At 46.1% G+C, this 25,323-nt stretch overlaps 1 protein-coding gene and 1 non-coding gene across 2 annotated transcripts in view; one reads left to right on the forward strand and one right to left on the reverse strand.

Annotated features, from left to right (window-relative positions):
* Positions 1 to 11,161: 11,161 nt before the first annotated feature.
* LOC114109801 (U6 spliceosomal RNA) lies at positions 11,162 to 11,267 on the reverse strand. Its single transcript, XR_003586376.1, has one exon. It is a non-coding gene; the product is annotated as a U6 spliceosomal RNA (small nuclear RNA).
* A 2,312-nt stretch (positions 11,268 to 13,579) lies between these two features.
* RAB44 (RAB44, member RAS oncogene family) overlaps positions 13,580 to 25,323 on the forward strand; it is a 37,736-nt gene continuing 25,992 nt past the window's right edge. Inside the window, exons 1-2 of the mRNA XM_027958956.3 lie at positions 13,580 to 13,668; positions 23,664 to 23,880. Of these exons, the coding sequence (XP_027814757.2) occupies positions 23,674 to 23,880 (207 nt within the window). The 5' untranslated portion in view covers positions 13,580 to 13,668; positions 23,664 to 23,673. The remainder of the gene's footprint in view (positions 13,669 to 23,663; positions 23,881 to 25,323) is intronic.

A 25,323-nucleotide genomic window follows, 5' to 3' on the forward strand; every position in this document is an offset into this window, starting at 1 on the left:
TATTAGTGTTGTGGTTGATATACCTTACTATTTATAAGAACAAGTAGGTGGAGGTTTTTTAAATTAAATATGCACTTAATAAAAAAGCAAAATAGTTTAGCAAAAGAAAGACCAAGACCACAAAACAAAAAGCAGACAATAACAAAACAATAAGTCATCACACCTCTACAGATTGCCACTGTTGGGTTCTTGTGTGTGGTTTTTTAAAAAGTAAAGAATACATTGTGACTCATCAGAAAAAAATGCAAATTAAAATCACAAATAAGATACCAGTACACATCTACCAGAATGACTAACATGAAAAAGACTGACAATGTCAAGTGTTGGTGAGGATACAGAGCAACTGGAACTCATACCTCCTGGTGGAAGCATGAGCTATTTCATCTCCTTTGGAATAACTCTTCGGCAATATCTTCTAAAGATGCCTCCCCTCAAGCCTAGGGGAGGAATGATGTCTAGGAATTCCATTCTTAGGTTTGTTCTCAAGAGAAATAAACACACAGTTGTGCCTAAAGATATTTTTATAGCAGCGTTATTCATAACAGAGCCTATGAAACAACCTAAATGTCCAGAACATAAGAACAGATACATAAACTGTGGTATCTGTGTATAGTGGAATCCTATATGACATTAAAAAGAACAAAGTACTCTTACATGAATCTTCTGATTATTTATATTTATCAACCCTAAGACTGACTGACTGAAGCCTTAGTAGCTTAAAACAGTAATCATTTCTTTGCTCTGGATCCTGCAGTTTGGCCAAGAACTACTTTTCAAATACTGAATAATCTTCTGTTCTGTGGACCATGGCTTTGCTCCAGAACCCTCAGGGTCTGAGATGAGGCTGTGCCCTTGGGGCTTTTGGAGACTTTACACTGTTTGCTTATCTCCCGTGGATATTTCCAGTATTATGGGATATGCTGGGTCACGTCCCAAGTGTTTTCCCCATAGTGAGGACCTATTGCAGAGCCTCTTTAGCTCTGGACTCCACTTAATAAATAAATCATCCAATACATGAGCAGGAGCAGTATTCAGTATACTGCCTCCAATGTCCCTGTTGGCCACCAGCACTATGCCTCTTTTCAGTGGTAGGATGTCCACAGTATAATAATTTGTCCTTTAACCACATGGGGTGCGTAGACAGTGTATTAAGCAGAGACATCACTTGGCTGACAAAGGTCGGTCTAGTCAAAGCTATGGTTTTTCCAGTAGTCATGCACAGATGTGAGAGTTGGACCATAAAGAAGGCTGAGTTCCAAAGAATTGATGCTTTTGAGTTGTGTTGGAGAAGACTCTTGAGAGTTCCTTGGACAGCAAGGAGATCAAACCAGTCAATCCTAAAGGAAATCAACCCTGTATATTCATTTTAAGGACTGATGCTGAAGCTGAAGCTCCAATCCTTTGGCCACCTGATGCGAAGAACTGACTCACCGGAAAAGACCCTGATGCTTTTGAAGGAGGCAGGAGGAGAAGAGGGTGGCAGAGGATGAGATGGTTGGATGGCATCACCGACTCAATGGACATGAGTTTGAGCAAGCTCTAGAAGACAGTGAAGGACAGGGAAGCTGGTGTGTTGCAGTCCATGGGGTTGCAAGGACGCGGAGATGACTGAGTGGCTGAACAATAACACAGGGGGAATGTCCCGGCATGCCTCAACTCAGTTGGCCATTTAAATCTTAACTAATATAAGTTCCTGAATTTTTGTGGGGAATGTGGTCATGACTTTTGATCCGCTTTCCTGATATGGATTGGAAAGAATGCATTGGCCATGTATGTTATTAGCTTCTTACAATCAGAGCTATGGAGACTATTCTAGTAGACATGCCATACTTTATGATGTAATAGCGGCAACTAGGGCTGTCGTGACGGTTATCAGTCACCATGCTTTGTTTGGTTTTTTGTAGGAGCAGGTGAGGGCAGATTGGGAAACACCGTGCCCTTTAAGTTTCTGAGGGTAGAATTAACCTTTGCAATTCTACCAGGGACGTGGTACTGCTTCTGATTTACCATCTTGACCAGTGGGATAACTGAAGAGACTTCTACTCAGTCCTTTCCCTAATGGCTTTTATTTCACCTGTTAGGGAAACAATCTGAGCGTTCTGCTACCTGCTGAGTACGTCCATCCCGATTTGCATTCAGGGGATGGGAAGTAGCCACAGACTCATTTGGACCCATTGGACGCCAAGAGGGAACAGCACCGCGTGACTCATGGGAGCTTAGTTCCCCAACCAGAAATCGAACCTGGGCCCTGGGCTGTGAGAGTACAGAGCCCTAACCACCGGACCACCAGGGAATTCCCTGGGAAGCTTAATCTCGAGTGAAGAGAGAGGGCTCAATAAACACTGTCTTTGGCTGCCTTGTACTCCTCCTCTCCCCCAGTGCCAGTCCCACACCCCTGAGATCTCCTCCCATATGTTTGCCCTGTTCCTGCCAAAACATATCAGTCAGACCCGTAGTATTCGGGCAAGTTGTCTCCTCCAGTAGCAGAAATTCTACCTTTTCTACTCCGGCAGTGCTGAGACCTGACCCAGTTATTGGTCTAAGAGACGAGGCTGGCAAACCCTACCTCCAGGGACCAGCTGCCCATTTCTGTAGAGTTTTACTTCAATATTGACTCACCCATTTGCTTGCTGTCTATGGCTGCTGTTATACTTTAAGTAGCACAAAAGCAGACGTGAGTAGTTGCGACAGACACCATGTGGCCGACAAACCTAAAATATTTACTCTCTTGCCCTTAAAGCATTTGCTGACTCTACAGGCAGAGAGGGGAGGTGGGGTGAATCTTAAAGGGATGGGTGTGTGTTCTCCTCTAGCAGGGGACGGGCATTCTGCAGGCCTGGAGGGCTCAGGGAAATAGGGAGTGTAAGATTCACCCATCTAAACACCATTCCAGGACTCAGAGCCCCACTCTCTCCTTGCTGGCTGCAGCCATGCATGGTCTCTCCTGTAGCTCTACCACCTTTATACCAAACTCTGGGGCTGATTATCAAAGCTATGGTTATTAGCTATGATTATTAGTCAAAGCTATGGTTTTTCCAGTGGTCATGTTTGGATCTGAGAGTTGGACTATAAAGAAAGCTGAGTGCTGAAGATTTGATGCTTTTGAACTGTGGTGTTGGAGAAGACTCTTGAGAGTCCCTTGGACTGCAAGGAGATCCAACCAGTCCATTCGGAAGGAGATCAGTCCTGGGTGTTCTTTGGAAGGACTGATGCTGATGCTGAAACTCCAATACTTTGGCCACCTGATGGGAAGAACTGACTCGTTGGAAAAGACACTGATGCTGGGAAAGATTGAAGGCAGGAGGAGAAGGGGACGACAGAGGATGAGGTGGTTGGATGGCATCACCGATTCAACGGACATGAGTTTGGGTGAACTCTGGGAGTCGGTGATGGACAGGGAGGCCTGGCAGGCTGCAGTCCATGGGGTCACAATGAGTCGGACTCAACTGAGCAAATAAACTGAACTGAACTGAACTGAGGCTGATTATCAGCACAGTCTGCCCTTGGGCCACAAGAGATGAGGACCATTTCAAATGCTTTGATTGCGGGGGCGGGTGGGGGGTCTCTGTCTCCCATGGTCTGCCCTGAGTTGAGCCTGTGATTCTCTTTCTTCAAGACTTCTAGGGAAGTTAACAGAGGTCAACCAGTGCCCAATCCTCATAATTATTATCTGTGTGTGCTTAGGTGCTCAGTCGTGTCCGACTCTTTGCGACCCCATGGACTGCAGCCTGCCAGGCTCCTCTGTCCATGGAATTCTCCAGGCAAGAATACTGGAGAGGGTTGCCATGCCTTCCTCCAGGGGATCTTCCCAACCCAGGGATTGCACCCAGTTCTCCCACTTTACAGGCGGATTCTTTACTGATTGAGCCACCAGGGAAGCCCTGTATTTTCTGTACCTCTCCCAGGCCTACCTCCCACAGCCGGGTCTCGGCCAGCAGGAGGCCGCAGCCTGCAGGGAACTTATCACCTCCCTACTCACCGCCAGCGCCAGGCCCCATAGTCACCTCACGGGTGAGGGAGCCATTTTCAGAAGCCCTTCTGCCATTTCTGATACCAACTTTCTTAGATTTTTTTTTTTTCCCCAAAAAGCAACCTGAGACATGGGTGTGTATGTAGGTGGTTTACTTGGGAAGTGGCTCTAGAAGCATGGAGAGTGGGGAATGTGGGAAAGGAAAAGAAAGGCAAAAGCCAGTGGAGGGAAACTTTTCTGGCGGTCCAGTGGCCAAGACTGGCTGCTTCCAGTGCTGAGAGCCTGGGTTTGATCCCTGGTCAGGGAACTAGATCTTGCATGCCACAGCTAAGACCTGAGCAGCCAAATAAATACATAAATAATAATAACAAAGAAGGGGGGCTTCTCTGGTGACTCAGGCGGTAAAGAATCCACCTGTAATATGGGAGACCTGGGTTTGATCCCTGGGTTGTGAAGATCCCCTGGAGAAGGAAACGGCTACCCACTCCAGTATTCTGGCCTGGAAAATTCCATGCACTGTACAGTCCATGGGGTTGCAAAGAGTTGGACACAACTAAGCGACTTTCACTTTCAAAAAAAAAGGCCAATGGAGGTATTGTGAGCAAATTCTGCTGCGTGCAACCGTGAGGTCTGAGGAGACTGTGTGGAACGTGTCCTAGGTTTGTCTCTCAGGGTACTTGCCTAGGTACCTCTGGGGTACTTAACTACGGATGCCAGCCATTGTCGATTGAGAGCAGCCTCCAGGAGCAAATTCAGGTTGCTCCCTGGGTGGATGTAGTTTTCGCGATGCCAGAGTAAACCAGAAAGATGCAAGCATTTGAGATGAGCTGCTATATCCCTGCCAGGAAGTACTTACCAAAACTTCTGGTGAATGCAGACTTGAGGCTAGGGATGCGGGTGGGGGTGTCAGCAGTGGCTGCTATAACCTTTCAGCCAGCCTAGGGTCTGGGTGAACAGGTTAGCAAAGATCACTGCAGCTTTGCCCTTCCCACTCAGCCCACAGAAGCACGAACACCACGAAGGTAGGTCTTTGCTTCACTGCTGTCTTCCAGCTCCTTGAAAGTTCCCAGCACGTCATAGGTGCTGGACCAGTATTTGTTGAAATTCACTGGGGCTTGAATGTCCTTGACCTGAACATTCGCCCTCGTTCTCAGCTTCACCCACACCCCATCCCAGCTTCCATGTCACTGCCCCTCATCCCTCGACAATCAGTCTGGCGTGTGAACCAGGCCACCGGCCAAGTGCTAGGATGGAGACGTTGGCAGTTCTGTAACTCTGTCTCCCTTTAACAGCCACAAAAGTAGCAACAGCTGACATTGATTATCATCTGCCAAACATGGTTCCAAGTGCTTTATAAGGTTTATAGCATCAAATCCTTATCACACACCTCCAAGGTGGGCACCATTATTGCCTCTATTTCACAGATAAAAAACTGAGGCAACCAACCTTTACGTCACATGCTTGAGATCACACCCCTAGGAAGTGGTGCGGCGCCAGGATATTCACGCTGATGACCCAGGTCATATTGCTTGCTGGATAACCCAGAAAGGGGAAGTGCCTCGCCCAGGGCTATAGCTGCGTGACAGCTCTTCAGAGGAGCCTAGGGCACCTGTCTCCTTCTGTGTCCCTTCTGGGTTTTTGTTGCTGCTTAGATTTTCTCAGTCTTAGGTAAAACGTGCTATATAAATGCAACTTTAACCAGTTCCCTGGCTTTCCTTTCCCCTGAGATCACCAGCTCATCTAAGCTCATTCTAGAAATAATTTGGACCTGGGAGTTGGACACAGGGAACCCAGATCTCCCGGTTTGAGCCCCAGTTCTCACCACTGAACCCCAGAACAGAGAGTAGCTTGCTTCACAGTTTACTAAACTGTGACGTGAATCCAAGCATCTTTGAAAGTGTTTGTCACACAGTCGTGTCTGACTGCAACCCCATGGACTGTAGTCCGCCAGGCTCCTCTGTCCATGAATTTCTCCAGGCAAGAATACCGAAATGGGTTGCCATTCCCTTCTCCAGGGGATCTTCCTCACCCAGGGATCGGACCCAGCTCTCCCACATTGAAAGCAGATTACCGTCTGAGCCACCAAGGAAGCCCTTTAGGGAAATGAAAATTAGGGACTCCCTCCCTTCCCTGTTCGCTTGAAACTATCACAACATTGTTAATCAGCTATACCCCAATACAAAATAAAAAGCTGAAAAAAATAAAAAAGAAAAAGAAAATTAGGAATTCCCTGGAGGTCCTGTGGTTAAGACTCTGGTTGGAGGATTAAGACACTGCATGCTATACAGCTAAAAAAATACATGTGAAAGTCAAGCAGTCAATCAATAAACAGTTCCCTGGTGGTTCAGACGGTAGAGCGTCTGCCTAAAACGCGGGAGACCCGGGTTCAATCCCTGGGTCAGGAAGATCTCCTGGAGAAGGAAATGGTAACCCACTCCAGTATTCTTGCCTGGGTGGACAGAGAAGCCTGGTAGGCTGCAGTCCATGGGGCTGCAAAGAGTCGGACACGACTGAGCGACGTCACTTTCATCTCATAAAACATTTTTATAAGAAAATCAGTGAGCATGGAACTTTCGCGTTCACAAAACCGTCTCACTGTCTTTGATCCTCGTTCCTTCATTCCGTTTTTGTAAAATTTAGTTTCCGAGCTCATTCCAGTGATGTTGCATTTTCGAGTTACCTCTGCTGTGTCCCCAAAAGCCTGCATCTAATTTTTCCCCTAGCATCAAGCTAGGTCTTCCTGCCAGCTGTCTCACGGGCAGGTTTCTCCCCAGGGGCCGGTGTGAAGGGGAGGCCAGGCTGAGCTCTCACCACCTACAGATTCGACTCTGTGACACAGGCTCCATCAGAGACGGCTGGGACCTCCTCCTGCTGTTTCTGTGCCCCTTTGTTTCCACTGTTGGGTGGTGGGGTGGTGGGGGTGGGAGAAAATGGACTCGGGATGCCTTGAGATCCTGGGTACTTGATCTTAACAATCCAAACGCACTCTACTCTCAGAGAAGTGGGGAGAGTCCCTTGCTGGAGAGAAAAAGGTCCCAGATCTCCTGCAGTTGCCCAAACACAGAAGCAAGCACTGCTGGCCCTCCTTCCAGAATATATTCGGAGTCCGCTCGCCTCTCGTTAGTTGCAGCTGCCCCCCTGGTCCCAGCCATCCCTTGTCCGGATTATTGTAGCAGCCCCCTCACTGGTCTCCCGCTTCGTTCAGCCTCTGCCTAGGGCAGTTTATTCTCCACAATGAAAGCAGCCACAAGGATCCTTTTAAAACCCACACAGGATCTTGCCATCCTCCAAGTGGCTTCTGTCTCACTTACAATAAAAAACCGTGTCCTTACAGGGTCTACGGGTCGCACCTCTGGCCTCATCTCACTCTGCCCTCCACTACCTGCTTCAGCCACAGTGGTTTCCTCACTGCTTCTCATGTACACAAGGCAAGCTCTTGCCTCAGGGCTTTGCACTCCCTGTTTCCTCTCCCTGAACATGCTTCTTCCAAAACGCCTTCCTCACACACTCTATCCCAGTATCAGCTCCTCGGACAGACTTCTGACCGCCACCCCCCCCACACCATCTAAAATATACCCCTCACCATTCAATCCCTTTGCTCTGCTTTACTTCTCTCCATACCACCTGTTGCTATCAGACTATATTATATTGTATATGGATTTTCCCTATTTTTCTCACTTTTGTATCCTCAGTGCTGGCTCATATTAGACACTCAATAAATATTTGTTGACACAGGTCATAACAGCCATCATCCAAAAAAATCTACAACCAGTAAATGCTGGAGAGAGTGTGGAGAAAAGGGAACCCTCCTCACTATTGGTGGGAATGTTAATTGGTCCAGTTACTACAGAGAACAGTATGAAGGGTCCTTAAAAAACTAAAAATAGAACCACCATATGACTCACCAATCCCACTCCTCAGCACTGCCCAGAGAAAACCGTCAATCAAAAAGATACATGCACCCCAGTGTTCACTGCAGCACTATTTAAAATAGGCAGAACATGGGAGCAACCTAAACGTCTGGCAGCAGAGGAATGGATAAAGATATGGTACATATATAGGATGGAATATTACTCAGCCACAAAAAGACAAAATAATGCCATCTGCAGCAACATGGCTGAACCTAGAGACTGCCATACTGAGTGAAGTAAGCCAGACACAGAAAAACGAAGATCATATTGCATAATATGCGGAATCTAAAAAAAATGAGTACAAAAAACCTTATTTGCAAAATAGAAGTAGGGTCATAGATATAGAAAGAAAACATGGTTACCAGGGTTACCAGGGGTTACCAGGGGTGGGATAAATTGGGAGATTGGGATTGACATATGCACACTACTATATATGAAATTACTAGTAGTAAGAACCTGTTGTATAGTGTGGGGAACTCTACTCAATACTCTGTAATAGCCTATATGGGAAAAAAGTCTAAAAAAAAAAGAGAGGATATGCATATCTGTGTAACTGAATCACTTCACTATACCCTTAAAACTAACACAGCATTGTAAATCAACTATGTACCAATAAAAATTACAAGAATAAAATTGTGAACAAATTTTTGTTGTATTAAAAATGGATTTTTATTTAGCTCAATAATGCCATGGAAACTCTGAGTACCAATTTTTCAGCAGTAAGAAGGGAGTGAAAGTGATGGTTGGCTGTGAGAGTATTTTTTAGAAATTAAGTTTATTCATCTTGGAAACTCTTTGTTTTGAAATCATTTCAGACCTACAGAAGAGCTGCGAAAATAGTAGAATCATTCCCATAGAGCCTTCGCCAACAGTCCCTAAATGTTAGCATTTTACTACATTTTCTTCATCACTTTCTGTTTGAATATGTACAAAGGATTCTTAAATTTATTTTTGAATGGATATTGTCTAAAGATGGTAGAAAATAAACAACGAGACATAAATCTCCCTGTTTGTCCATCACAATACTTCTTTCCAGCCTACCTGTTACCAGCTTCTTGTCTTTTCTGTTAGAAATATCCTGTGCATTTACAAACATGTACAACTGCGTGTGCGTTTATATTCGTCCACACACATACACTTCTTCATGCAAAACACACTAGACTCAGTGTTCTGCACTTCACTTTTTTCATTCAACAGTATCTTCTGAAGGTCATTCCATATCTTCTGAAAGCCTGCCTGGATCTTTCTCGTTGTCCATCATATGCTTATATCAGAACTTATTAAGTATTAATAGTTTCCTGTTGGTGGAAATTTAGGTTGTTCCCAATCTTCTGCTACGACAGACAGTGCTGTGATGAATAGCCTTTTATATCGTTATTTTGTACATCACCTGTAGGACAAATGAGTAGAAGTGAAATTGCTGAGTAAAAAGCTTTTTGCATTTTAAATGTTGACAGATATTATCACATTACTTTTCATGAAAGATGTACAAATATATATTCTTACAACTTGTGAAAATGTTTTTCTACATCCTTTATAACGCAGCATATTATCCCCTTTTTGTTTTGTTTTACCAACTGGTTAACTTAAAATCATATCTCATTATAGCTTTATTTTTTATTTCTTTTATCATATGTGAAGATAAACATTCTTCATGTGTCTGAAAGCCATTTTATTTCTCACAAATTGTATATCCATAAATGATACCAATTTCTCATATGTATTACTGGTTTTTCATTGATCTATAGGAACTCATGATATATTAATAAAAAGGAAATTAGTTTATTTTCTATGCTACATGAATACTTTTTCATAGTTTGTTTACCTTTTGATTCATCAACGGTGAATTTTTTTTGCCATTCAGTTGTTTAATTTTTTTCTTTAAAAAAATTGATATCTAGTGGACTAGCTCAGTCTTTTCTTTTATGGCTTCTAACGCTTTGTGACATGACTGGAAAGGCCTTGAATGCTCCAAGATTATTTTTAAAATTACCCAGTAATTTCTTTTGGCATTTGTTCAAACAGACACAAAAGTAGAGAGAAGGAAGGAAGCAGCAGTATCCTCAACAGCTTCAACGGCAATCAGAACAGGGCAGAGTGGGTTCTCTCGTGGCTCAGAAGGTAAAGAGTCCGCCTGCAATGCAGGAGAACCGGGTTCGATGTCTGGTTTGGGAAGATCCCCTGAAGGAGGGCATGGCAACCGCTCCAATATTCTTGCCTGGAAAATCCCATGGACAGAGGAGCCTGGTGGGCTACAATTTATGGGGTCTCTAAGAGTGGGGCATGACTGAGTGACTAACACTTTCACCTTCAGTCTCATTTCAGCTATGCCCCACCCATTCCTCCATCCCTTGACTATTTTGAAGCAAATTGCAAACAACATAAAGTTGTATGAATTTTTTTATGTTTAAAATTTAAAAAACATAAATGGTATATTTGTAAAGAGGTGCAAAAAATAACAATGGTGAAATTCCAGATAGTTTTGATTTCCCACTCACTTTCAGTATATTAAACAGTTATCTGCATTGGCAGAGAGTTCTTTCTTTCTATTTAATTTTTTTTATTGGAGTATGGTTGATTTACAATGCTGTGTAAGTTTCAGGTGTATAGCAAAATGGTTTATACATATACATACATCCACTCTCTGTTTAGATTCTTTTCCCATATAGGCCATTACAGAGTACTGAGTAGAGTTTCCTGTGCTTCACAGCAATTTCTTATTAGTTATCTATTTTACCTTAAAAAATAATTTTATTTATTTATTTGGCTGTGCTGGGTCTTCACTGCTTCGACAGCTTTCTCTAGTTGTGGCGAGTAGGGGCTACTCTCTAGCAGTGATGCATGGGCTTCTCGTTGCAGTGGCTTCTTTTTTGGAGCACAGACTCTAGAACATTCGGGCTTCAGTAGTTGCAGTCAATGGGCTCAGCAGTTTAGGTTCCTGGACTCGAGAGCACAGGATCAGCAGTTGTGGCTCACAGACTTTGTTGCTCCGAGGAATGTGGGATCTTCCCAGACCAGGGATTGAACCTGTTTCTCCTGCATTGACAGGCGAATTCTTTACCATTGAGCCACCAGGGAAGGCCCTAGTATATAACAGTATGTATATGTCAATCTCAATCTCCCGATTTATCCCTTCCCACCTTATCCACTGGTAGCCATAAGTTTGTTTCTACATCCCTGTGACTCTACTTCTGTTTTGTAAAAAAAGTTCATCTGTACCCTTAAAAAAAAAGATTTCCATATATGAGAAATATCATATGATATTTGTCTTTCTGTACTAAAAAACATGGAACACTCCATGAATTTGCATGTCATCCTTGGGCAAGGGCCATGCTAATCGTCTCTGTATCATTCCAACTTTAGTATGTATTGCTGAAGTGAGCACTGGAATGCTTAAATTTTTTTTTTTTTTAGCCAGAATGCTTTATTTATTTATTTTTGGCTGCCCTGGGTCTTCGTTGCTTTGTTCGAGCTTTCTCTAGTTGTGGTGAGCTGGCGCTACTCTTGGCTGTGGTTTGAAGGTTTCTCGTTGCAGCGGCTTCTCTTGTTGTAGGCCACGGGGTTCAGGAGTTGTCGCACACGGGCTTATTTGCTCTGCAGCATGGGGAATCTTCCAGACCAGTGATCAAACCTGTGTCCTCTGCATTAACAGGCAGATTTTTATGTACTTGGCCACCAGGGAAGTCCATGCCTGAACTTTTGCTCTGGAATTCTTTTAGAGTTCGAGTTCCAACTTTGTTTTTGGCAGATACTTAGGCCATTCTCACAGTTTATTGACTAAACCATCTTTTCTCTACTAGTTTGAAATGCCATCTTTTTTATACAATAAAGTCCCGCATAAAGTGAGTCTATTCCTTTTTATTCTTTATTTTGTCCCCATAAGTTCATCCATTTGTATTCATGCTTCAGTACTGCACAGTTGCACTCATCTCACATGCTAGTAAAGTCATGCTCAAAATTCTCCAAGCCAGGCTTCAGCAATATGTGAACTGTGAAGTTCCAGATGTTCAAGCTGGTTTTAGAAAAGGCAGAGGAACCAGAGATCAAATTGCCAACATCTGCTGGATCATCGAAAAAGCAAGAGAGTTTCAGGAAAACATCTCTTTCTGCTTTATTGACTATGCCAAAGCCTTTGACTGTGTGGATCACAATAAACTGTGGAAAATTCTGAAAGAGATGGGAATACAGACCACCTGACCTGCCTCTTGAGAAATCTGTATGCAGGTCAGGAAGCAACCATTAGAACTGGACATGGAACAACAGACTGGTTCCAAATAGGAAAAGGAGTACGTCAAGGCTGTATATTGTCACCCTGCTTATTAACTTGTATGCAGAGTACATCATGAGAAATGCTGGGCTGGAAAAAGCACAAGCTGGAATCAAGATTGCCAGGAGAAATACCAATAACCTCAGATATGCAGATGACACCACCCTTATGGCAGAAGGTGAAGAAGCACTAAAGAGCCTCTTGATGAAAGTGAAAGAGGAGAGTGAAAAAATTGGCTTAAAGCTCAACATTCAGAAAACTAAGATCATGGCATCTGGTCCCATCACTTCATGGGAAGTAGATGGGGAAACAGTGGCTGACTTAATATTTTGGGCTCCAAAATCACTGCAGATGGTGATTGCAGCCATGAAATTAAAAGACGCTTACTCCTTGGAAGGAAAGTTAACGACCAACCTAGATAGCATATTAAAAAGCAGAGACAAAAAAAAAAAAAAAAGCAGAGACATTACTTTGCCAACAAAGGTCCGTTTAGTCAAGGCTATGGTTTTTCCAGTGGTCATGTATGGATGTGAGAGTTGGGACTGTGGAGAAAGCTGAGCGCCGAAGAATTGATGCTTTTGAACTGTGGTGTTGGAGAAGACTCTTGAGAGTCCCTTGGACTGCAAGGAGATCCAACCAGTCCATCCTAAAGGAAATCAGTCCTGGGTGTTCACTGGAAGGACTGATGTTGAAGCTGAAACTCCAATACTATGGCCACCTGATGGGAAGAGCTGACTCATTTGAAAAGACCCTGATGCTGGGAATGATTGAAGGTGGAAGGAGAAGGGGATGCCAGAGGATGAGATGGTTGGATGGCATCACCGACTCAATGGACATGAGTTTGGGTGAACTCCGGGAGTTGGTGATGGACAGGGAGGCCTGGCGTGCTGCGGTTCATGGGGTCGCAAAGAGTCGGACACGACTGAGTGACTGAACTGAACTGAACCATGCAGTTCTAATGGATGTAGTTCAACAGTAAATTCTGGTATTAGGTTAGACTATTCTCTAAAGGATACTTTGGGTGTGGGCCTCCCCTGGATTTCCAAGACCTGGTCTGAGGGTGAGGATCTGAGGTAAGGCATGGTGTATACTCTTGGCTTTAGCCGTAATTATGCTCTTGAACACTCTGGTTGGGATAAGTTGAAGCATCCCTCTGGCAACCAGAGACTCAGGCCCAAGTTCTGACTTTGCCATTGAGAACTGGGTGACCTTACTTTTCTGAGCCTTTGATTACAGGGGTCTCTCCACCCACTACAGCTTTCTTCAGTTCCAAGATTTGAGGACTAGTGTGCTTCAGGAGTACCAAGCAAGATTGTGAAAGGCTAACCAGTTGGTCACTTCGACAGGAAGTCCCATAGATTAGCACAGGCGATTGGCTTGCCAGGGAACGGAAAGAGTGGTTAAGCAAGAAGCAAGACTGTTAACAGTTCCAGAGCTCGTGGTCTCCTGGGGGCAGTTTTTGCCTCATTACCGGGCCCAGGAGGTACGGGGCTACATGCACGACTGGGAGCCTCTGAGAGGTGGGAGCGACCGGAGTTGCAATGCTTCTTTTCTTTGGTGGCGTGAGAGTGGGGGAGGGAGCTGTGGTTCCCCCCAGCTGCTGGGATGAGGTGCAAAGGGCTGAGCCTTTCTCTCATTAATCTGGAGCTGTCTGCAGCAAGTGGAAGGCATTTGGGCAGGAGACTCGGATAGATTATCTACCCCTAAATGGTCGTGTAACCCTGGGGAAGTCACCTGGCTTCTCAGAGCCTTGGTTTCTGTTTGAGGTTAGCAAGGGCGAGAGAGAGGATAAATACGCTAGGGGGTCTCTTGGATCTGCCGACTTGGACGACTTGAGTTCTGTGACTGTCACTGTTACTTGTAGTTACTGAAGGAGGTGGAGTGAAGCACAGACCCAGGTCCTCAACCCTTTGAAGAGAGGACGATGGAACTGGCGGAGGCCCTGAGGTGTCTGCAGGTGCCCTGTTGCAATTCTGTCCTAGTCCCCACAGCACCCTCTTACGAGGCTCTCCACTTCCTGGGGGAAAGCCTGTGGTCCCTGCTTCCTGAACTGAATCCTACAATGGGGAGCTGATTTCTGGTAGGACTGGGAGCAGGATTCATCAGCCCTCATGTCTAGCCTCAAATTTTATTTGGTTTCTTGGGTGAGGTGGGGAGAGGGCGCAGTGCCAGGGGTGTGCGTGTGTGCATGTGTGCGTGCGCTCCCAGGCAGGATGGCATTTCCCACGGTTACAGGTGTGAGGCTGTGATGACCAGAGAGGGGAGTGTGGGGACTTCCCTGGTGGTCCCGTGGTTAGGACTCCACGCTTCCCCTGCTGCGGGGCCTGGGTTCCATTCCCGGTCAAGGAACTAAGACCCCACAGGCCCTGCAGTGCAGCCGAAGAAAAAAGACAAAAGGGAGGATGTGGCGGAGGAGGGGTCACTGACGGAGGGAAGCCCCTGCTGGCGGACTCGGAGGACTTTGCTCTGAGTGACTCTGAGTGGGCAGGAACCTTGGTACACACCAGAGGTTGTGACAGGTGTCGTGTCTGACTATGAGGGAGTAGCGTGTGTGTGTGTCGTGCGTATGCCTGTGTGTACGCGCAGGTACACCTTTGTGAGAACTGACTGAAGGACGTTCCCATTGTTTCTGAGTGGCCATCCCTGGCCTGGATGGGACACAGACTGTTTTTAGGGCACTGTTCTCGGCTGTGAGGGGGAACTCCCTGTCCCTGACTGATGGTGACAGGTTCGTTGAGGTGGTGCTGGCACTAGGGCGCCTGCTGCCTTTCAGCCCCGGGACTCCTGACAGGCGAGGAGGGGGCCGCTGAGTGCCATCTGGGCAGAGAAGACTCGATGGGCTCAGAGGGCTGGCGCTGAGGTCTGAGGCATGGTGGGGACTGGCAAGGTGTCCAGTAGGCGCTGCTTCCTTACACAGTGTCAGGTGGAAATGGGGTGCAGCTCAACAAGGAACTCCCCCACAGGGTGCCAACAGCATCCCGTGTCCTGAGACGTGGCCCCAGGAACTCTATTTCAGGATTGTGACTCCCTTCACTTGTGGGAGCCTGGCATCCTCAGTGACGTGGCACCCATATCACAGCAGACTCTCCTCCCCAGGGCTTCAGTTCTAGAAGCTTCCACAACAAGAATCTTATCTTTCTGCCTCATGTTTGTTATCTCCATCAACGGAAGTGCACACAGAACTTGAGTTTTCTAAGTCTGACAGCCAGAGCAAAGCCTCCCACTCTGTCCTGTTTCAAAGCCCTGGTCCATCACGGCTGCTCTGTCTGGTGTCTGTGATCCACATAGGCGTCTCCTGCCCACCGAGGAGGTGCTTCTCCAAGAAGCGGTCTTGGGGCAAGTCTGTCCTGTGACAAACCCAGAGAGTGGGTCTGGCATCAGGTTTGCTTCCGATGTCATGGCTTGGGCTGGTGGCCTCTGCCTTCTGGAGCCTCTCTCCCTCAGTTTTCTCATCTGTTGAGTGGGTATAAAATCATATCTGTACAACATCTGAGTTTTATGAGACTCAAATGGCATTTCGCCCGCATCCATGCTATCACCCTCAATGTCATGGGCTACTGTATCCAGTGGTTATCCTATGCCATATTCGGGGCATAGTTCTGAGTGCTTTACATTGATTATATATTCAACAAATATTTGCTGAGCACTGACTGTAGGCAGGACACTGTTCTAAGGCATTTGAAATAGAGCAGTAAACAGAAGAGGCTTCTATTCAGTAAGAAGAGATGCAAATTTTACAAAATAAATGAATAAAAGACTCTTCTGGGAAGGTGACAAGTGTTGAGAGAAAGTAAAGCTGGGGAAATTCCCTGATGGTCCAGAGGTTAAGAATTCAAGGTTCCACTTTAGGGAGCATGGGTTCAGTCTCTGGCAAGGGAACTCAGATCCTGCAAGCCACGTGGTGAGACCAAAAAAAAAAAAAAATTAATGATAAGAAAAATGAAGCCGAAATGCGAGTTGGGCTCCGCTGGGAATAGGAAGTGGTGTTTCCAGTCCAACTGTCTTATTTCATCTTCACGGCAACCCTGTGTGGTAGACACTGGTCTCATGTCCCAGTGAGGAGAATAAGGCACGGAGATGTTATGTGACTTCCTCATGGTCACATAGCCTGTGAGCGGCAGGGCTCGGAGAGGCAGGGTTTGCCTGACTCCAGAGCAGTGGGACTGGAAATCACTGCCTCTCTTGGCCTCTTTTTCCACATTTATGGGTCAAGAGGGTGCGATGGACCCTCTCCTGGTACTGATGCTCAGTGAGTGTTTCTTTGAATATAACATACAAGGCCCAAGGCCTAACCCACTGGAAAGTCGTTGGGTCATGGAGGAAGGAGACCCCTCCCCGCCTTAGGGGGACGGTGAGTGAGGATGGATGGTGACTTCCAGGTGTGGACAGATGCAGCCCAAGGAGGGGTGTGTATCTCTTCATTGTCTCCAGGGAGAGCTTGGAGGGTGATGTGGTTGTGGAGATGTTGATACTAGTGGAAGGACAGTTGGATTTGTGGATGAAATTCTCTATTCTAACTCCTGGAATCTCATTCTTGGCTTGGTTTTTCCTCCTCTGGTTTTTATTTTTGTTTTTGGTCCTGCCCTTCGGCTTGAGAGATTTCAATTCTTCAACCAGGGACGGAACCTGGGCCCTCGACAGGGAAAGTGCAAAGTCCTAACCACTGGTTGTTGTCCAGTCGCACATGTGTGTCTGACTCTTTGCAGCCCCATGGACCGCAGCACACTAGGCTTCCCTGTCTTTCTCCATCTCCTGGAGTTCGCTCAAACTCTTCCATTGACTTAATGATGCCATCCTGTCATCCTGTCATTCACTTCTCCTCATGCGCTCAATCTTTCCCAGCATCAGGGTTTTCCCAATGAGTTGGCTCTTCACATCAGGTGGCCAAAGTATTGGAGCTTCAGCTTCAGCAGCAGTCCTTCCAATGAATATTCAGGGTTGGTTTCCTTAAGGATTGACTGGTTTGATTTCCTTGAAGTCCAAGTGATCTCAAGTGTCTTCTCCAGCATCACAATTCAAAAGTTAACCACTGGACAACCAGGCAATTCCCATCTCCCCTGCTTTTTATTAAGAAAACTTTCAAATCTACAAAAGTTGAGCAAATAGTACAATGAAAGCTATTGGACAGATGGCTTACAATTTGCCCCATTTACTCTCTCTCTCCACACACACACGCACACACACACACACACACACACACACACTTATTTCCTCTCAATTTGCTTATGTATTTACACAGAGCCATTTGAAAGTGAAATGCAGACATAATATATACTTTAGCATGGATCTCTTAAAGACAGAGATTTGTCTACATGATCACAACACGTGTCACACCGAAAAAATTTCACATTGCTCAGTGAATATCTGATATAAAGTTCACATTCAAATTTTCCCAGCTGTCCACAAAATATTCCTTTTTTTCTTTCCACAAAATATTCCTTATTCTTACTGTTTTTTTTTTAAAGGAAAATCCAATTAATAATCACATAATATATTTAGGTGTCATTTATTTTTATTCTCTTTCTCTCTGTTTTCTTTTTGGCTGCTCCACATGGCTTGTGGGATCTTAGTTCCCTGACCAGGGATCGAACCTAGGCCCTTGGAAATGAGAGTGCAGAGTCCTAACCACTGGATGGCCAGAGAATTCCCTATTTTTATTCTCTTGGATATAGAACAGTCCCCCTGCCTTGTTTTTTCTTTTACTACATCAGTATTATTTGAGTCTACTAGTTGTCTGGTAGAACACCCCACATTCTGAGGGACAGTGTGAATCAGAAGAGGAAACAGTGAGTAACATGAGGGCATGAGGGTCCAACACATGCTCAGAACAAGGCCGGGCAGCATGAAGGGATCCAGGTTAAGTCTGATCTCTTCTGCCCTGGAATTCACTGCTAAATTATGTCACCTCCCCCAGGAAGTCCTCCCTGATAGACACTGCCGAGTGAGTTGCTCCTTTTGCAATGCTCTCACAGCACTTGGCACACAGGTTTGCTGCCCCTTCCACACTGTGCTGTAATTAATCTTGTGTCTTCTTCTGCATGAATCTGTGTGAGTACCTCTATGGGAGACCAGGAGTTAGTCCACACCTATATATATAAAGGGCCAGGGGCTCCACTTGGGTATGTAGGTTGTGTCCTGCACAAAGGTGCCTGGTCAAAGAGGGAGCGGGGGGACTGGACTCCAGCCAACAGTCCACTTGCCAATCCTTGGGCCCTGGCACTGGGCTGCATCTGCTGGGAGGAAGGAACACTTTTCCTAATTTGCCTAATGGGACCACACACACCATGGCAGGCTCGCTTCCCACTCTGCCTGCATTCAGTTGGTGTTCAGTAAACAGTGGTCACTTAAATGCATGCTAGGTCTGGGAATGGATGTGCTTGTGACTGTTCTTTGGGGGAAGAAACTCTGATTTGTAACATTTGCTGATTCCCATGGTATAAATTGAGCCCCCCTTTTTTGCGGGGGGGCAAGAATACTGGAGTAGGTTGCCATTCCCTTCTCCAGGAGATCTTCCTGAGCCAGGGATTGAACCCGGTTCTCTCACATTGTAGGCAGACGCTTTAACATCTGAGCCACCAGGGAAGTCAATGGAATGGGTGAATTTAACTCAGATGACCATTGTGTCTACTACTGTGGGAATCCCTTAGAAGAAATGGAGTGGCCACCGTGGTCAACAAAAGAGTCTGAAATGCAGTACTTGGATCCAATCTCAAAAACGACAGAATGATCTTTGTTTCCAAGGCAAACCGTTCAATATCACAGTAATCCAAGTCTATGTCCCAACCAGTAACACTGAAGAATCTGAAGTTGAACGGTTCTATGAAGACCTACAAGACCTTTTAGAACTGACTCCCGAAAAAGATGTCCTTTTCATTATAGGGGACTGGAATGCAAAAGTAGGAAGTCAAGAAACCCCTGGAGTAACAGGCAAATTTGGCCTTGGAGTACGGAATGAAGCAGGGCAAAGGCTAATAGAGTTTTGCCAAGAGAACGCACTGGTCATAGCAAACGCCCTCTTCCAACAACACAAGAGAAGACGCTACACATGGACATCACCAGATGGTCAACACTGAAATCAGATTGATTATATCCTTTGCAGCCAGAGATGGAGAAGCTCTAAACAGTCAGCAAAAACAAGACCAGGAGTTGACTGTGGCTCAGATCATGAAGTCCTTAATACCAAATTCAGACTGAAATTGAAGAAAGTAGGGAAAACCACTAGACCATTCAGGTATGACCTAAATCAAATCCCTTATGATTATACAGTGGAAGTGAGAAATAGATTTAAGGGCCTAGATCTGATAGACAGAGTGCCTGATGAACTATGGACGGAGGTTTGCCACATTGTACAGGAGACAGGCATCAAGACCATCCCCATGGAAAAGAAATGCAAAAAAGCAAAATGGCTGTCTGAGGAGGACTTACAAATAGCTGTGAAAAGAAGAGAAACGAAAAGCAAAGGAGAAAAGGAAAGATATATGCATTTGAATGCAGAGTTCCAAAGAATAGCAAGGAGAGATAAAGCCTTCCTCAGTGATCAATGCAAAGAAATAGAGGAAAACAACAGAATGGGAAAGACTAGAGATCTCTTCAGGAAAATTAGAGATACCAAGGAAACATTTCATGCAAAGATGGGCTCAATAAAGGACAGAAATGGTCTGGACCTAACAGAAGTAGAAGATATTAAGAAGAGGCGGCAAGAATACACAGGAGAACTGTACAAAAAAAGAGGTTCAAGACCAAGATAATCACGATGGTGTGATCACTCACCTAGAACCAGACATCCTGGAGTGTGAAGTCAAGTGGGCCTTAGAAAGCATCATTACGAACAAAGCTAGTGGAGGTGATGGAATTCCAGTTGAGCTATTTCAAATCCTGAAAGATGATGCTGTGAAAGTGTTGCACTCAATATGCCAGCAAATTTGGAAAACTCAGCAGTGGCCACAGGACTGGAAAAGGTCAGTTTTCATTCCAATCCCAAAGAAAGGCAATGCCAAAGAATGCTCAAACTACTGCACAATTGCACTCATCTCACACACTAGTGAAGTCACGCTCAAAATTCTCCAAGCCAGGCTTCAGCAATATGTGAATCGTGAACTTCCAGATGTTCAAGCTGGTTTTAGAAAAGGCAGAGGAACCAGAGGTCAAATTGCTAACATCCGCTTTATCATTGAAAAAGCAAGAGAGTTCCAGAAAAACATCTATTTCTGCTTTATTGACTATGCCACAGCCTTTGACTGCGTGGATCACAATAAACTATGGGAAATTCTGAAAGAGATGGGAATACCCGACCACCTGACCTGCCTCTTGAGAAATCTGTATGCAGGTCAGGAAGCAAGAGTTAGAACTGGACATGGAACAACAGACTGGTTCCAAATAGGAAAAGGAGTATGTCAAGGCTGTATCTTGTCACCCTGCTTATTAACTTGTATGCAGAGTACATCATGAGAAACGCTCGGCTAGAGGAAGCACAAGCTGGAATCAAGATTGCCAGGAGAAATATCAATAACCTCAGATATGCAGATGATACCACCCTTATGGCAGAAAGAAGAAATAAAAAGCCTCTTGATGAAAGTGAAAGTGGAGAGTGAAAAAACTGGCTTAAAGCTCAACATTCACAAAATGAAGATCATGCCGTCTGGTCCCATCACTTCATGGGAAATAGATGCGGAAACAGTGGAAACAATGTCAGACTTTATTTTTTGGGCTCCAAAATCACTGCAGATGGTGATTGCAGCCATGAAATTAAAAGACGCTTACTCCTTGGAAGGAAAGTTATGACCAACCTAGATAGCATATTAAAAAACAGAGATACTACTTTGCCAACAAAGGCTATGGTTTTTCCAGTGGTCATGTATGGATGTGAGAGTTGGACTGTGAAGAAAGCTGAGCACCGAAGAATTGGTGCTTTGGAACTGTGGTGTTGGAGAAGACTCTTGAGAGTCCCTTGGACTGCAAGGAGATCCAACCAGTCCATCCTAAAGGAGATCAGTCCTAGGTGTTCATTGGAAGGACTGATACTAAAGCTGAAACTCCAATCCTTTGGCCACCTCATGTGAAGAGTTGACTCATTGGAAAAGACCCTGATGCTGGGAGGGATTGGGGGCAGGAGGAGACGGGGATGACAGAGGATGAGAAGGCTGGATGGCATCACCGACTCGATGGACATGAGTTTGAGTGAACTCTGGGAGTTGGTGATGGACAGGGAGGCCTGGCATGCTGCGATTCATGGGGTTGCAAAGAGTCGGACACGACTGAATGATTGAACTGAACTGAACTGACTGATGGTATAAATACTCCCACAGCAGTTGATCTCCAGCTGCTGAGTTGGGAAGAGAGACTCACAACTGGTTTTCTGCAAGCCCCTAAGATGTGACTCCAGTGTGCCACTGCAGTTTGACATCTGTAATCTTTTTATAAAAAGCACTTTATTATTTATTCATTTTATGTTTGGTTGTGCTAAGTCTTTCCTTGCTGCCTGCAGACTTTCTCTAGTTGCGGTGAGGGGGCGCTCCTCTAGTTTGGGTGCTCGGCCTTCTCGTTGCGGTGGCTTCTCTTGCTGTGGAGCATGGGCTCTAGAGCGTGTGGGCTTCCGTAGCTGTGGTGTATGGCCTCTGTTGCTCCGTGGCGTGTAGGCTCCTGCTGGACCAGGGATCGAACCTATGTCCTCTGCATTGCAGGTGAATTCCTATTCACTGTGGCACCCTTACACCTCAATCTCAAAACTGCATCTGCAGCAGACTTGGAAGTTCCTGAGAGAGAGAGAGAGAGACAGAGACAGAGAGAAATGGAGAGAAACCAGGTGGACAGAAAAAAGCAGAAAGGGAAGAGAAAAAGGCAATAACTGATGGGGAGCCAGTGAGAGAGACTCGACTTCACTTAAAAGTTTGGGGCCTCCTCAAGAGTGAGGAATTGCTTCATTCAGCTCCTGTGCAACCTATGTAGAGGAACTTGCTTAAGGGGAACCTAGACCAGTGGCCCCAGACTCCTGCCATGAGCCAGTTACCCCTGAGGCAGAGCCTCCCGACCCTTCTACTCTGCTTGTCTGTGACCTTTGATCCCAACAAAGAAAGTCCTCTGCGGCCCCGGTCCCTTCACACACGCTGTTCAAGGCTTCTAAATCCTACCTGCCCTCTTTAGAGCTTGACTCAAGTTTCACCACCTGCACGAAGCTGCCTACGTACAACGTCAATCCCTTCCCCTCAATACAGCTTTACGTGCCCATGACTTACTCCCCCCCAGACCCCCTCTCTCCCCCCAGCATAGAACCTGACTCTTCTCCTTTCAGACTCCAGCCTCCTTCTCTCCTACCTTGAGCCCTCACCTGGACAAATCTTTATCCATCAAAATCTTTATCAACTGACTTACCTGACCTTCAGTGACAGATGGAAGTACTCCAATGAATGAATTGGACAACCCTTACTTGAGCATCTACTAGGTACTAGGGAGGGGCTTCCCAGGTGGCGCTAGTAGTAAAGAGCCTGCCTGCCAACACAGGAGACCTAAGACACCTGGGTTTGGTCCCTGGGATGGGAAGATCCCCTGGAGGAGGGCAAGGCCACTCACTCGGGACTTGACTGAAGCGACTTAGCACTGATGAATATGCTGGGGAGCTAGGAGCAGTGTGGACTGAGGCACAGGGTGCCTTACCATTCACAGGCATGAGCCCAGCACATCATCAGGTCACATAAAGTATGTGCTTGAGGTATGGAGGGGGGCTTTAGGGAGGATCTCAGAGGAGGTGGCCTCTAAGGTGAGGGAGGAAGAGGTATCAGCTAGGCAAGGGGGTGGGGGAATCAGGGAGGTTTGGGGCAGAGGGAGGAAGCATGGCGGAGGGTCTGGAATTCCAGGAACGGTGGGTAGTCCAGAAAGGTTGACATGGAGCATGATGGGATGCGGAAGTGAGGGGGCGAAGGATGGAAACGTCTGGAAAGGCCATAAGGGCCACGTGTGGAGCTACTGATTCCCTGGTGCGTATGTCAAAGGGGTGGAGAAATGTTGTTGAGGAAAACGAGGCTGGGGGCCAGCTGAGGCTGGGAGAGGGGGCAGGGGAGGGTGGAGGAGTCCCTGCAGGAAGGTGAGAGGTGAGGAGGGGAGCTGAAGGAGCAGGCGGAGGGATAGCTCAGCTGCTCCTGCGCCTTCAGACAGCGAGATGCTGGACCACCACGTGTAGCTGCCGCCAAGTCAAAAAGTAGAACCTAGAAAGGCTGCAGAAGACTGTGCACAGTTGAGCGGAGAATTGAAGGAGGTGAGGGTGTGTGGACAGCTCCGGGAAGGGCATTCCAGCCCGAGGGAGCAGAAAGGGCAAAGGCCCTGAGTGAGACGTGTTGGAGGCAGCAGGTCGGGGGCAGGGGGAGGATGAGGTCCGAGAGGCCAGCGCAGATCTGATCAGGCAGGGCTCCTCCGCTGGCCACGGTGGATGTTCTCCAGGGGTGATGGGGAATCGTGGGAGAGTTCTGAGAAGGGAGTGAGGGTGTTCAGCAGCCTAGTGCCCCCTCGCCTCTCTGTCCCCAAGCCAAAACACCATGGAGAGTGGACTCAGAGTGACCCGGAAAGGACGGAAGCTAGGCTCCAGCCGCCGGCGGCAGATGCTAGAGCCAGCTGATGGCCAGGATGTGCCGGTGGCCCCCGAGCCAGAGTCCTGGTCCTCCCAGTCAGCTGAAGAACTGCAGAGCTTCTTCCAGGACTGCGGTGCCGAGGAGAGGGGCTTTGTCACTCGAGAGGATTTGGCGGTGAGTCCAAGGCCCCATCCCATCCCCTGAATCCCTTTGCTTCTCCTGAGACTCTCCTTCCTAGGAAGGCAGACCATCCCTGCCCCTTTCCCTTTTTTTCATCTCAAATTTGCTTTTAGGAAAGGCTAGGGATTTATTATACTAAGGTGGGAATGACTAATAAGGTATTTTGTATTACCCTCTTCCAGAAACACTTGCATTTTAATAAAGGAAAGGTTTTAAGTCAAAGAAGGAACTTGCAGATGGTATAATTTTAGGCCCATTGAGCAGGGAAGTTTATCTTGGGGAGCAGTCAGGGCCCTGGAAATAAAACCCTGTTAATGTCTGCAAACTTCAGTCAAACAGATCAGCCAGTGATGTACATACCAATAAGGAATCTTAGGCTGTGACCTAGACTGAGATGGGCTGACTTTTGTTTGTGTGTTTTTTTCATTTTCTGCAATGGGTCCTATGTGAGTTGTTGGCATCTCACTGGACCCTCTGTCTCCTCCTGATTTTGCTCCATGCTCTAGACTTTGACCTTTTTCCATCAAAACTGACCCTTCCTATCTGTATTCTGCCGTCAGAGCCACAAAAAAGTATAAATGGCTGATGTTAAATTATAATTTTCAAAATGGTAAAGAAAAAAGACTTTTGAGTAAATATAAAATCAATACTTATCAAAGATCTAGCTAATTCATTATCATTATTATTATCAATCAGTGAGGGACTCAGTATGATGTTATGACAGGCTCAAGGAGCATTTGAGAAGCTGCAAGTATTTATGGGCAATTTGGGCTTCCATTGTGGCTCAGTTGGTAAAGAATCTGCCTGCAATGCAGGAGATCCGGGTTTGATTCTGGGTTGGGAAGATCCTCTGGAGAAGGAAATGGCAACCCACTTCAGTATTCTTGCCTGGAGAATCCCCATGGACAGAGGAGCCTGGTGGGCTACAACCTAGGGGGTCACAAGAGTTGGGCATGACTTAGGGACCGAACACCACCACCATAGGCAATTTGACAGAAGAGTGTTAGGATAAGTTTGCTGAGTTCATTTTTTAAAACGACTAATGTCCTACAGGCCACAAATCTTTGGGGTTGTCTGTACTGCTAGACAAAATCATTTTCAATTCTCCTGGACAAAATCTACATGTTAACAAGTAACTTCAATATGTCGGACTTTTCAAGGTAAACAATGAGATGAGCTAAGTGCATTCCTCTTGTCTAGACAAGGCTTGGGTAGTCTTTACTCCCATATAATATTGAAAGGGTGTGCTGTGTACATTTTCACTTTATTTCCAAGTGTCCAGTAATTTCCTGTGATCATAAATAATCTCCAAAGTGTACTCTTGACATGAAAAAGGCTGATCTCATTCGGTTTGGCTTGATCACTTCTGTAGGTGTAGTGAAGGTGCTAATGAAGCAGGTGGGTCTCCTTGACTGGGCTCTGCACATCTGAAATTTT

This window comes from Ovis aries, chromosome 20, assembly GCF_016772045.2.
Source record: "Ovis aries strain OAR_USU_Benz2616 breed Rambouillet chromosome 20, ARS-UI_Ramb_v3.0, whole genome shotgun sequence".
Lineage (NCBI taxonomy): Eukaryota > Metazoa > Chordata > Mammalia > Artiodactyla > Bovidae > Ovis > Ovis aries.